Source organism: Seriola lalandi, unplaced genomic scaffold, assembly GCF_002814215.2.
Source record: "Seriola lalandi dorsalis isolate HSWRI2012SDOR001 ecotype SW California unplaced genomic scaffold, Sedor1 jcf7180002054630, whole genome shotgun sequence".
NCBI lineage: Eukaryota > Metazoa > Chordata > Actinopteri > Carangiformes > Carangidae > Seriola > Seriola lalandi.
The window spans coordinates 2,780,827-2,795,140 of NW_019525183.1; the positions used below are offsets into that span (position 1 = coordinate 2,780,827).

The 14,314-nt window shown below is 38.5% G+C and overlaps 1 protein-coding gene across 1 annotated transcript; it reads left to right on the plus strand.

The window, feature by feature from the left end:
- Positions 1 to 393: 393 nt before the first annotated feature.
- Positions 394 to 13,540, plus strand: LOC111665328 (carboxy-terminal domain RNA polymerase II polypeptide A small phosphatase 1-like). Its single transcript, XM_023420291.2, has 7 exons — positions 394 to 1,214; positions 7,765 to 7,913; positions 8,142 to 8,243; positions 8,757 to 8,813; positions 9,440 to 9,532; positions 9,781 to 9,966; positions 10,548 to 13,540. Exons 1-7 carry the CDS (start codon positions 1,142 to 1,144, stop codon positions 10,674 to 10,676), a joined length of 789 nt encoding a protein of 262 aa, XP_023276059.1. The 5' UTR covers positions 394 to 1,141; the 3' UTR covers positions 10,677 to 13,540.
- The last annotated feature ends 774 nt before the right edge of the window (positions 13,541 to 14,314 follow it).

The window sequence follows — 14,314 nt, forward strand, 5'->3', positions numbered from 1 at the left end:
AATAATTATAAGTGTGAAATTGTACTTTAGTTCAGTATATATAAATGTACTATTCCATCACTGTATTTCAAATTAAGTTACCAGAGTGTAACACAACATTGCCACAGAAAGGAATAAGATGTAAAAACTATGCAGAAATTAACATATTATAGTATCTTTCTAATGAAAAATGAAGGGAAAACATTACAAAACTGTAAAAGATGTGTTTCAAACTAAGTGGGGGAGTAAAAAAAGCAATGTCTACAGCGAGTAGGTAAAAAAGACAGAGACAGCATTTGTGCGACGGTCCCTGGCTGTAGGCAGTTTCAAGGGGACCCAAACTGGGCGTTTCTTTGCGGCTACTCCAACGAAAGGTTTTGCTCTTTAGCAAGTTTTTATCAACAGCGGTCATTACATAATGTCCACTGTAGTGTAAACTCACGTATACATATCTAAAGCTGCCGGTCAAAAAGTAGAGAGAAGTAGTTTCCGCCTCCTGTTGAACAGGGCAGTTAGTTAAAGTTCGTGAGTTTAGCTTGCTGTGTGTAGCCTGTGAATAAATAACATCGTTTATTTACTGTTAAACGTCATTTTGCATGGCAAAGCCCTGTTCAGATAGCATAGGGGAAAATATACATCGTTGGCCATGTATATGGGGTAATATATCTTCTGTTGATATCTAAGAATAGTATGTTTGACTAAGTTAATTCCGGTGTAGTTAGCCTGCTAGCTTAGCTAAGTTTTGAGTAACTTTATTTCAGGCTACTTTAAGGGACCATCGTCAAAGTTGTAGGCGTCAGCAGAGGGAGTGTAGCACACGGCCATTCCCTTACTGCGCCACTTTAAGTGAAATGGGAAGCCTTGAAACCTCCATGTTTGTATCTTGAAATTGCGAGCGGAGTTGAGCACCATATTGAATCAAAGTTGCCAACTCCTTGTCAAATGTTTTATAACTTTCATACTTCAAACTTCAGCGGGTATCTGAGCGGACAAATACACCCGGAGTGTAATGGACTTGCTGTAGGCGACTCGTTTCTAGGTTTCCCGGAGCGCTCCAGTTTTGTTTTCGTACAAGTTAAGTTGGTTTCATGCAGCACCGAGTCAGCGAACAATCTCCAACTTTAAAGTGTGAGGTCAGCACTCTGGACCAGACCTGGATGTGATGGACAATCCGTCCTCAGTAATCACCCAAGTCAGCCGGGATGAAGAGGGAAGTAAAGCCGCAGGAGAGAGGGGTAAGTGGCTTTACTTTCGCCCCGCTTTGCTTCTGCACTTATGTCAGAAAAAGTTTTGCAGCTCCGCGGTCACAGCTGAGTCAAAGTTCACGATCCTCAACTCAGAAACCGCACAGTAATCTGCTTACAGTAACAACACATGACAATAGGCACGGCTGTGCAGATATAAACACTACTCTTTTAGAGAAGTGAACTCAAAACTTGTTCGAGCACTAAAACTGTCAGTTTTCTATTCTGCATAGAGTATGGCTGCGGCCCTTTGGCCTGTGATGAAAGTAAAGGAAATGACGTACCAAGACAGCTATAATATTTTTAATAACAGCAAAACAACATCTTACAGTCACCACAGACCCACTTTAAATCCATACATAATATTAGAGTGGTGTCATTTGGTGATAAGAATAAATAAATAAATACATGCAGCACTATAGCAGCATTTCTTATACATGTGTGTATATATATATATATACTTTCAAAAACATCTATAATAATGGCACCAGTATCATAAATATCTATTGTTACAATGACATTTTCATACTGAGAATGAAAAAGTTTAATCTCCTCCATCTTTAGCTCTGTTTTACCACAATGCCTCTCTGTTTCCCTCTTAACTAAACAACTGGCCTGTGAAATTCTGATTTCCGCAATGTAACACTAACTTTATCAGTTCTATGTTCACTAGCACGGATCTGTGGCACTGCCACTGTACACAAACCAATGACAAACCACAGACTGTAAATGCAGGTTACTGAGTAATCAGGAGTTCTGTCAGTCAACGTCCCTGAGAAAATGCTGCCAGCCATCCTCGTGAAGGCCATAATCTAACTTCATTAATGGCGAGTGTCACTTCCAGCCTGCATGCTGTCAAACTGATAGTTAAATTGTGGCTGGAGTTAAAGCCTTTGTTCAGGCAAACTGTACACACAGAGATGCGGTGAGCAGATGATCAGTGGCTGAAATGTCAAGCAACAGCCTTCTTGTAAATGTGTAGTAGCCTGATCTATTACATAACCCTGTCCCCACACTTTGAGAACATGTTTATGCACTGCGACACATGGCCGCTGTCTCAAACAGCATGTTTACTCTGCCCAAAGAGATTCTGACGAAGACCACGGCTTGTTAGCTTCATTAAATGAAAACAAAACTTTTAGTTTTGGTTAAAAACTTTTAGTTTTGGTTTCATTGTTGTGTCGGGTTGTGTTTTAGAGGATCGCCACAGTTCTGGTTTAGTGGTAGCCACTGAATTCAGACATATCCCTCTACGTTTGAACATGAGAATCTAAACTATGGTTTCACATTAGTAAATGTGGACTGAATGGCTGTGAAAACACCTGAGAAAAGTTTCTGGTGAGCAAGAGTACTTTGTCAATTAAAGCACACTTACTGTTGTTTTATGCACTTCTAGGACGGACCTAAAAGTGGGGTCAAAGGCCAGGAAAGGTAGAGAAACACTGGGCTAGTGATGGTCACTGTTTTTACAGATTTTTATTTAGTCTGATCCACCTGACCTCCAGTTGGTGGACAGACTCCATACACTTATAGATTGGGGTCAGAGTGTATGTGTTTTTGAGATCTGTATATTATATTATATTATATTTCTTTCTTGGTGTTATTTTCTCAGGGTTATAAATAAATAATAAATAAAATGCAGAATATACTTGGGGGGACATTAAAATGCGAATCTAAGACGCTGTTCTCTTGCATTTTCTTATTGACCGATGAATAACAGCGTGTCTGTAATCTATAAATATGATCTATGAATAATTATTGCTTCTGTAACCAGATCTCATACCATGCTGGTGCAGTCTCATATATCAGTTTGTCAATCAAGCAGGCGGATATCGTCATTTTATGAAGTATCACATGCAGCCTGCGTGATCACGAATAAAATGTGCAACAAGCCGCACGAAGTTGCAGCTTGTTGCACATTTTATTTATCGGTTTGTTTTAATATGGCGTCTCTTTTAACTGGAGCAGGTCAGGTTCACTTTTACGTCACTAACCAGTGTGAAAGCTTCATTAGTCTGTGTTTTATTGGAGAGATTTATTGTCACATTAAAGTGTAGGAGCTGTTTTACAGGCTTTTCGTTTCAAAGAATTAAACACTTTAAAATGGTTAAGTGTCTCTGATTAAGGCAAATTTTAAATAATTGGCAGCCTAGTCAACACCACCATCAGTCACACAGGGGTAAAGAGATGTGTCTTAATAAAACTCTGACTTTGAAAACTTTTGGAGTAAATCAGACAGGTAGGGAAGCTTTGTGGAGAACGACTCCTTTTTGTTATGGGTTGGTTTTCCTTATGTTTTGAATCATAGCAGCTACAGGAATCAGCCAAATCTGCTGCCTGACTAAAGCTCAGGAGTGAGGGAAACATAAATGACCTAGAAGAGGAGTGGAAGCGTTGATTACAGGAAACCATTGACACCGTCACACTTTAAAATGGATCCCAGGCTGATAAAATGAACTGATAAGGCAAAGCATCTCATCATGAGTACATCATGGTCACTGATGTGATAAAATGCAGTCTGAATTATTCATTTTCGGTAAAGTTATGGGACAGGAGATAACATTTTGAGAGTAGGCCTTTTGTGTCTAATTCACAGGTGATGTTTTGGTCCATTTAGAGCCACATTTCATCATCTGTTATTTATAATTTGTTTCCTCAGCTTTTACTTGTGTCAGTGGTACGGCAACAAACGGTCTAATTCATGATTACCTACGGTTTGTTTCTGCCTGCCTGTCTGGCGACACACTGATAGTATTTCTCACTCCTGGTGGTCGCCTGTTTATTTGTGTTTTAGCTTAAGTGTTAATGTCGGCGTAGTCAAAATGAATAGCCGCGTTGAATATGTTTTCACCTCAAGCTGATGGAAGGTCTGAAGACTTTTCCAGAGACTTCCCACAGTAATACACATAAAACGATTGTTCATTTTTTGTTTGAAGCCAGATGTGTTGAAGGGTTTTTTTTTTTTTTTAGCAGATTTTTCAAAACAACTTACAGTATATTACTTCAGATTGAATGGTAGTTCTAAAATCATCATTATTTGTTGAATTGGAACACTATTTATTTGTAGCATTTGTACATTATACCTTTTTTATTTTCTTGTGTCAGTTTGTCTTCAGCTGAAGGAGATGAGATGATAGTAAGGATCCATTTGATCCTTTTCAAACACCAAATCTGACATTTGTACTGAGGAGGGGCCCAGTGTTTTTCACTGTGTGCCACAATGTAGTGTTAAATGTCATAAAATGGACCATGGCCTGTGTTAGAAATGTCAAAACAAACTAGAGGAAATATTTTTTTCATAATCGATTCAGTCAAGCATAAATACCAAATATTATCTGGTTCCAGCCTCTCAAATGTGATGATTTGTTACTTAATGATAGTAAATCACAGAAATAAATTAATAACTCATTAATAATTGATTAATCTGCTGATTATATCCTCAATTATTTGATAACGAACGTAAACGATACATTGCCCTAAAATGTGCAGACCGAATCCCTCCTCAAATCTCTTTGTGAGTAAAATGTGGATGTCAGATTTTTGTATGGCTCTCTTCACTGTGTAAATCATCTGGATTAGAAACCTATTTTAAGAAGAATGACACACTTGTCTGAACATTGTTTTGGCTGCAAAGGAATGAAACACGTGGAAAGTACCCACTGAATAATGGAAGTGTAAATACCACACAAACTTTTGAAGAGAAAATCAAAACACTTTATTAGGGTGACATCCAGGGTTGTCATGTTTAATGATCAGTCAGGGGATATTTTTTTAGCCCAATGCCTGCAGTATGTTCCCTCCTTGTCATCCTCATAATGGCCCTTTTTATAAATTAATGCATGCTCTGTGTTGTTCGGACAGCACCCACTTAGCAATTTCTTCTGGTGAAAGGCCTGTGATTAAAGGCATGAATATTGATGTGAATAGATACTGAGGGATCAAATAAGGACATGTGATTGAAGCCTGGAAATTGTAAGGGCATATGACAAGGGAATGGGAGTGAAAATCTAAGGAGATCAATGAATAAGGGCATAAGGGAGTAAATAAAGTCACAGGAGACTAAGTAAGACCACCTAAACTTTGGATTTATTAAGCTATTTTCTTCTTGTGATTGGTTTAGTCTGAAGTTTTGTGGAAAATAGGGTGTGTTTTCTGGCACAGATTGGGACTATTTCTCCTCATTTAAGCTTTGCAATCATTCACATTAGTAAAATGAAAAAAAGTCATCTTGATGTCACGATTGCTCAAAGAAGGACAGCACTCGAATACATGAGTAAAAATGTAAACCTGTCTTGACATGAATTCAGCCCAGTATAAAGAAGAAGCTGCGTCATAGTTTCACAATCTTGCTCCTGCTGCACTACAACATGATGGCAAGTAGCTTCCTCCACTGATACCCGTCTGTTTCCTCTTCCTGTTTTGGCCTGAGCGCGGCAGAGGCCAGCGGAGGGTCAGACGGGGTTTGAATCCACAAATGGAGTAGGAGGGAATGGCAGAGAGGGAATGAAAGAGGCGTGAGAGATGGACAACAGAGGTTTGTGTGTTGGTAAAACAGTCACGTCCGGACAGACAGAGAGAGCGAGTATGGTGCATGAAGAGACACAAACAAAGTCCAGTGAGAGACAGAAAAGTGTGGAGGAGTGTTGATCAGAGATTAATGGGACATGGAGAAGAACTTAATGGTGATTTGACTTGACAAACATTCGTGAGAGCAGAAATAATGTGACTGAGTGACTGAGATAAACTTTGCTTGAAGGAGATAAAGAACTGCAATTTTTTTTTTTTATTTATCTTAAGGCAAAAAAAAAGGCATGTTTAGCTGCAAAGCTCGTGATAACTGATTGAGTTCTTCCCCTCAGAAGTTATGAGGTGAACCATTCCCCCTGCTGACCTTTCATGATGACGTCATGAAGATGAAGTCATAAATGAATGACAAAAATAACCAACACACACATTTTAAAAATTGTATTTAGACGGTGCAGTTTACATAATTTACATATAAAATATAATACAAAACAAATGAGTCAAATGTATTCAGTTCTGTTTTTATATACATATTTTTTTCCATTTTAATTTACGTGTATTTACCATAATACTAGATTATATAAATGATTACAGTAGACCAAGATGGCATCTTCGGATGCCTGTCTTTTCTATCCCACAGATACTCGTTTACATATACTAGTATATATACTATACTATACTATATACTAGTTTATATACGACTGAGGAAAGCAGAAAATATTCACATTTGAGAGGCTGGAATAAGAGAATTGAGGATTTACTTTTTCCTAAAATAATGACTTCAAACAATTAACAGATTTTCTGGTGGTCATCTCATCGTTGCAGCTGGATTACAGTGGTGCCGACTGGTTTTTCCTCATGCATATTTTCCCCACACTGTAAGGAATGAGGTTAACGTGCTGAGCTGTACAGGTGCACACTTCCTCCCCTGTCACAACCACAGTTCCTTTGTTCACCATTTGCCAAGTTTCTCTGGTTCATCATCTGTTCGGCAGCTGGAGCATTTGTTCTGTTGTTAAAGCGAAAAAAAACGATGAGCACCTGAGGGTAAAAAAATCGAAGTGCGCTGCTTTGAATCTTACTTTTTTATGCTTCTGCTTTTACTGCTTTTAAATGTAACACTGTTGGTTTGTTATTATCATTGTTAAAACAAGACATGCATACACAATACAAAGTAAAACGGGTTTTTAAAAAAAACACATTAAAGCCACAAATCCAACAGCAAGAAGACAAAGGACTAAAGCTTGTTGGGATACATGCATTATACTGTTGTTCTGACCACATCAGAAAGTTCATGTATTTACGAATGAATATATGACTATTTATGAATGGTCATATGACATTTGCCCACATCAGACTGGCATAGTACATTCCATAATAAACTCATGATGTGCTCATGTTGCCTTTTATTGCGCCTGCTCCCTGCACCGCTCTTTAAGCGTAGTGAAAAAGTGCTAAATATTTATTTGTGGCAGTTCAGGCTGTTTGCTGCTGACATCGGAGGCGATTGTGCAAGAGCTCCTGGCAGGCACGTGTGTCTCTAGCATGGTTTGTCCAAATGCAGAAAGTATGAGGAAAGCTGCGGGATGTTTTTTTTTTTTTTTTTTACTGTTTTTAGACACTCATTGACAAGATGAGTCTTCAGTTATGTGGCAATAAAACAAACATCATTACAGTTTCATTTTTCTGTTTTGTTTGTTTCTTCTGTTTCTTTTTAAGGCTGAAATCTGAGTCTCTATAGCTGCTCTTTGTTTGCTTGTACTTTGTTTTTTAAAGGTTTACTTCATTTTGCAGTTTTACTTCATTAACTAGATAGAACAGGAGAATATTAGCAATTCATCACAGTTCCTCTTGTGGCAATTTTGCTTGATTTGAATGACAAAAATTAGTCAGTAATTAGTAAAATACCACTTTTAAGGGCTCATTCTACATCAAAAGTTTCATATGGCTCAGGAAGAGGGTAAGTCAGAGTCTTTGAAAATAACCTTGGTGACATCCTCCCCCCCTGTGTCTGCAGGTTCCTCTCCCTCTCTGTCCTCCAAGAAGCCCAGGAGCAGAGGCCTCTTCTCCAGCCTCTTCTGCTGCCTGTGTCGGGACCAGCCTGAACCCCCACCAGTCAACAACAACGCCCCTCTGCTGGTCGAAGAGAACGGAACCGTCTCCAAGGTGTGTTTGCCTCTGTCTCACTGAGAGCATTTATTTGTGGTTGCATTTTTTTTTGTCCTGTTTTGACAGCAATGGAGATGCTGATAAAATCAGAGATGAGAGAAAAGAGATGTCAGGGTAAAAGACGTATTTCAGCTGGCATTTAAGAATCAATTTATAGGGTTCTTTCTCTTCTATAGAATTTCTCTGTGCGTGTTCAGGTAAATATCATTTTGTGGTATTTTTTAGATCCAGGTGAAGCCACTGCTTCCTCCAGCGAAGTCAAAAGACTCTGGAAAGATCTGCGTGGTTATAGATCTGGACGAGACGTTAGTTCACAGCTCGTTTAAGGTAAGACGGGTTAAGAAAACAATACTGTTGCATTAACTACGAGCAGCTGTGTCCACATCCAGGATTGCTAGAGTGTTCGTGAATTTCTTCGATGACGCAGGGACTTTAAAATATGATTTGTGCTTTTTTAAGAACAAAACGGCTTTACAGCACATATTTGTCCCCTGTGATCACATTCCATCATGAGATAGTTATGTTTAATCATAAGAATCACTCTGTAAGATCTATATTTTGCCCTACCTTGTTGTTATTGGCTCTGACAGTCACATTTCTGTCATTGCCAAATCTAAACTAGCTGGTTCTTAATCCCAAATAAACACAGTCTCTCCTCCATGTACACACACTCTGCAAACACACTGTCTCTTCCTGCAACTGTCCTGTAATAATCCCACAGTCAGTGCTATTTAGATAAGGTTATAGAGAATGTTGTGTTTTGTGCTTTCTCTCCAGTGATTGTATCTGAAAATATCTTGTTTATTTAAACCATCTTTTTTCTGTGTGTGCTTCCGACAGCCTGTGAACAATGCAGATTTCATCATTCCTGTGGAAATAGATGGAACGGTACACCAGGTAATGTCATCATCACACTCCCGCTTGATAAACCTGGCATAAAATATTCATATTGTAACCCGTTGTCATCTGTGGCTCGCCGTCCTCGTGGTTGTGTGATAGCACTGCTCTTGAGTTTAAATTGCCGAGTGTAGAGGGTGCAGTCGGCATTTAAGGGATTTGAAGATATGGCTGCTTGGAGATGGATGACATACAGTGGGTCTGGGCCTGATTCAAGTAATCCAGGATAGGTTTGTTCAGACAAGCAAAGCCTATTCCGGATGACTTGGTTCAGGAACGCTGCCCTCAGCCGCCGACGCCGCAGAAAGAAAAAAAAAATGGAGGAACTTCAAGAAAACAAGTCTTGTGTTTTACTTTTGGAGCCAGATGTTTGTGTGTTAGTGATCTACATGAGTATCTTTTATATTTAGTTTCCTTTGCAATTGCGGTGTGTGGAATTTGCATATTTGACCGATATGTAAAACAGGTCTGCTAGATCCATATTGCACAGAAAACCTTCACATTGTCCAATCATTATGTGCATATGTTATATTGAATACCAGAAGAAAATGTCATGGGTCCTGAGGCAGTTAAGATTTGTAGAAACTTGTGTAGAAGCCTTGTTTGAAGATTACCATGTGTTCCAGGTGTATGTCCTGAAGCGGCCCCACGTCGATGAGTTCCTGAAGAGGATGGGGGAACTGTTTGAGTGTGTCCTGTTCACTGCCAGTTTAGCCAAGGTAAGACACTTCACAGCTCGTTGCCCAATAAACCAGTGCACTGAATAGAATACTGTGTTTCATACATACTGTTTATACATGCTAATATAATATGTTTTGTACATCACATTCATGTCTTACTGTATACACAATATACTGTATGTTCATTGCTAAAATTAAGTTTATACTCTTGTATGAAAACAATGTCAAAATGTATTATCTTTGAGGTGCACAAGCTTCAATACTTTTTTTTTTTTTTTTTGCTGCAGTATGCAGACCCAGTCTCTGATCTCCTGGACAAGTGGGGCGCTTTCCGCTGTCGCCTCTTCCGGGAGTCCTGCGTCTTCCACAGAGGAAATTATGTTAAGGACCTGAGTCGCCTGGGTCGTGACCTCAACAAGGTCATCATCGTGGACAACTCCCCGGCCTCCTACATCTTCCACCCCGACAACGCAGTGAGTGTCACTAGACACAGCACCTGAGTCATGATGATGACAGTGGTGTCTTTGGGGTGGGGCGGCAAGATATTCACCTGCTGAATAAAATCTGTATCATGAATAACTGTAACACAGTACACACATCAAGTTTTTATAAGTTTATTTGACTTTTTCTATACTGGACTTTCCTACTTTTGCCATTCTGGTGCAGTCATGCAGTGTTGATGATAAAAACAAATAACAGGGCACATTTCCCAGATGACGGTGGTTAAGTTAAAGTAAATAAAAGGGGTAGTTAACTTTTCTTCTTTGTTCTCCAGGCTGTTCTGTTTTGTTCATTTTATTTTTTGCTTTCTTATTATGTTGTGTAATTCAGGGGAAAAGGCAGTATGTCACAATATCCATTTAGTTGTGAAAAAGTCGTGTTAGTGTCTGTAACAGTTTGAAAGTGAAAATATGACTTTAAGCCATTCTCATTTATTTCAGAAATAATTCTTTCAGAAATCTGACTGTGATTGGAACATCAAAACTGTACATCATGATCCACATTAGTTAAAAAAAGGATAAATGTGGTTATGTTGATTTTTGCTTTTGTCCAGGTGCCTGTGGCCTCGTGGTTTGACGACATGTCCGACACCGAGCTGCTGGACCTCATCCCATTCTTCGAGAGGCTGAGCAAAGTGGACAACGTCTACTCAGTCCTCAAGCACCAGGGGGCCGCAAGCTAACAGTGTTCGTCTTTTCATCTCAGCTCTGAACAAAGCGGCGTACTGAACGGAAATACACACCAGCGAGGCTCCATCACCAGCTCCAGCTATCACTGCCCACCAGAACACAGACTGCTTCACAGCTGACAGAGCCTTCACCTTCCCAGTATCAAACCAAGATTATGTTTGGGAGTTTTTCAGTGACTTCGATGGCGTCATCACTGCCACCTTCTGGTCAAACAGAAAACTGCCTGAAAATTACCTTGCAATTCTCCCCCCATGAACCAGCTCATGTGAGTGAATGCATGAAAGGATGAATGAATGTTTAAGGACATTTCACTGAACTTGCAGTACATTTAACAAAACAGATGTCTGCAGCCATGAATCCAATGGACACAGACTGGGTACCGGACATAGACTTCTCTCATGGACTCGGCAGTTTGACCCTGCAAACCGAAGCAGGTTTGGTAAGCAGGAATTAAGTGGAAAGGAATTTTTGGAAATGTTTATGTGCAAATAAACTTGATCAGATTTGTCAGTGAAAGAGCAGAAAGTGAACACATACTGTAGATGTCTTTTAAATATTTTGGAATAGCATTACCTTTGTCACACACCTTAATCTTGTCAATTATCACACTATTTGTCTGCAGTCGAAAACGTGATCCTCGGGTGTGATTTTAGAGGTTTTAGAACAAAATTATCAGGTATTTTTGAATAATCATGACAGTGTTACGGATGAATCTGATTCAATTAAAAAAAAAAAAAAAAAAAGGTTTCATTAAAAACCATCTGGGATTGTACTGTCAAATATAATCAGGAGTTGTTAAATACATTAATAACTAAATGATTGGACAGCACTTTAAAGTCTAGTCTAGAGTACAGTCCTCGCTTTCACTGCAGTTTAGAAATTGGTTTTAGCACGATTTGAATACTAAACATAGTTTGAAAACTGAATAATAAATGGGGATTATTATTTTGGATTTTGGATTTACTAGTATTAAATAAAACTAGTGGAAAAAATCAATAATGTGTAAATAATAATGTCCTCTTACAGCAGGAGGCAATACAAATTTTTGATGCATAGAAACATTACTCAGTGGGAAAATCAATCATTCTAAACTAAATGTTTCAGCACTGAAACAAAATGACTGCAGTATTTTCTTTTTTCTCCAAAATTCAGACACTAATATGAATATCAAACCATCCGCATATGACAGTGGAAGAGCAGCTGCTATGCTTATCGGTTGTGGATTTCCAAAGGCGGTGCAAAGATTGATGGACAGCCAAAATGCATTGTGTATCTCCACCTGTGTGTTGATAGATGCCATGACCAGTTGATGCCAGAGACGAGAGGACCAGGATTGACTTCTAAAAGCGGGTCATTTGTCATGCTACATCAGAACAGAGGCTCCGTTGGTGTATGATTGGTCTTGTTACTTGTTTTAAAGCCACACTCAAAACTTGAATATCTCACAGCATTCACAGACTGTATTTGAATGGGTAAAGAAAGTCGCAGAAAAGTTAGTTTGGCTTGTCAGTTTTGGTCTCATAAGCTTAAAAGTACAACTTTTTTTTTTCTTTTCAGTTAAGCGGTACACATACGCTGGAAACAATTTCAGGACTTTGTAATAAAATGTGTGTCGAGGGGGGGAGTCTAGGATATGTGAGGTGTTGTGCCTGGTGAGCTGGCACCCCTTTGCAAACAAAAAGTGGTTTAATTCGGTCCAGATTTAAAGGAGAAATCCATCCCGAAACACTTTCAACACCGTCAATAAACAGCTATTGGTGATTTTTCTTGCACCTCTGGGTCCTTTGTTATTTGGCTGGTGGTCATATTCTGGTGTATAGACATCACGTAATGTTAATGGGAGTTAAATGATGATGTGTTGTAGTGTGATTTGAGGGTGGAGTTTTCCTTTAAAATCTCAATTATAACAGATGTGGAGTTATACATTGAGGCTGTGCTGCTTTTTTCGTTTTATTTTTTAAGCTCTATGTGGCGATGTTAGTTGGTCGGTTTCTTGAGCTGGTCTGTTTTAAGGAGCGGCCTGGTCTCTAGCAGGAGTCTCAGACTCTTGTTATGTCCTTCATATGCGTTGACAATACCATGTGTTGACACTGATGAATGAAAATGGTGGATTTGACTAAGAGCCTCAATAGCAGCGTTGATGCTTGATGTGACTTTACCTAGATGGAACAAGGATGACAATTAAGTCCACCATATTAAGAGCTATTACATTATTTTTCTATGTTTAACAAATTATTGTCAATCAAATTAGCCTTTTTCTTTTCTAAATAATTACTGATTTTAATTCTTCTCTTTGCCCAGCAGTGGTCCTCTGATACGACATTGACAGGTTGTTTTCCAGAGGGGAAACACTGTTGTGGCCGTTTTCATGCAAGACGTGATTGGTTACCTCATATATTAATAGGTAGGATATGGATCAGAAACACCAGCAACTGACTAAAAGATTAGTATCTTACTGTTGTAGGCACATAACAGGGTAATTTGTGTGTTTCATGTAAGCCATCATCACATGTCTCAATTAGATTTAATGCTGATACTGTTGTTTCTGTTTTTGGAATTCATTGGCAAAAAGGAGTATTTATAGGGATGTTAAGTCATTTGATTACATACAGAACAAGTGTTGTGTCACTACAGGGCCCATTCGCTGATACTGTACTTCTTACACATTCAGTAGATATGTATATTTTGTTTTGCACATTAATAAAGCAAACAAATTTCATTAATATATGGAATATTCATGTTACTGTACTCATGATTCAATAGATGTAACCTAATTTTTGACCTTTGTTGTTTTATCATACCAAATTATATATGGACTGTGTAATAATGCCATTTTTTCCATAAATGCTAAATGAAAGATGGTCCATGTGCTGTTTTATTGAGCATTTCCTCATTTCCTCATTAGGCCTGGGGATTGGGTTTGTCAAAATCAGATGGTAATGCTTCAAATGATGAGACTTGCATCAATGGGTTGATTAATCAATTAATCCATAGACTGAAAGATAATCAGCTTAGATTTTGATAGTTGATTAACTGTTTGGAGAAACTGTAAATGCTTTACACTGTGATTTAAAACATTTTATAGAGTAAAGGACTAATCGATTTATCAAAAAAATAATTGGCATTTTACTTAATGAAAATAATAATTAAGAAGAAGAATAATTAATTGCAGCCTTTATATTGGGCTATTGTTTGTTTGTTTTTTATGTTCGAGCAACATTACCTTTTTTTTTTTCCATTTATTTATTGACAACTGGCAGCATGACATAACACTATGTAGCATTAATTTCCAACAATTAGCTGTGGACTAACCACCTGTTAGCAAACTAGTTACGCAGCTAGCAGGCACAGAGAAACATTAGCATGTTGGTCGCCTCACGAATGTAAGTAAAAAAATATTTACTCTCCTTTTAGCTGTTTTGGTGTCCACCAGCTCCTTAGAGAAGTATCTTTCTCTTAAAACGTCAAGTCATGAGCTATGTAACGTTTTGTGTTTTATGGTTATAGTTATATGACTATGACAAGCACAAACTGGGGCTAGCTAGTCGCTAGCAAGTAGCTAACTTTTTTGATGGCGGGCGGGTCAAATATACAGTAGAAATACAGTGTACAATTTTCTACTGAAGTATTA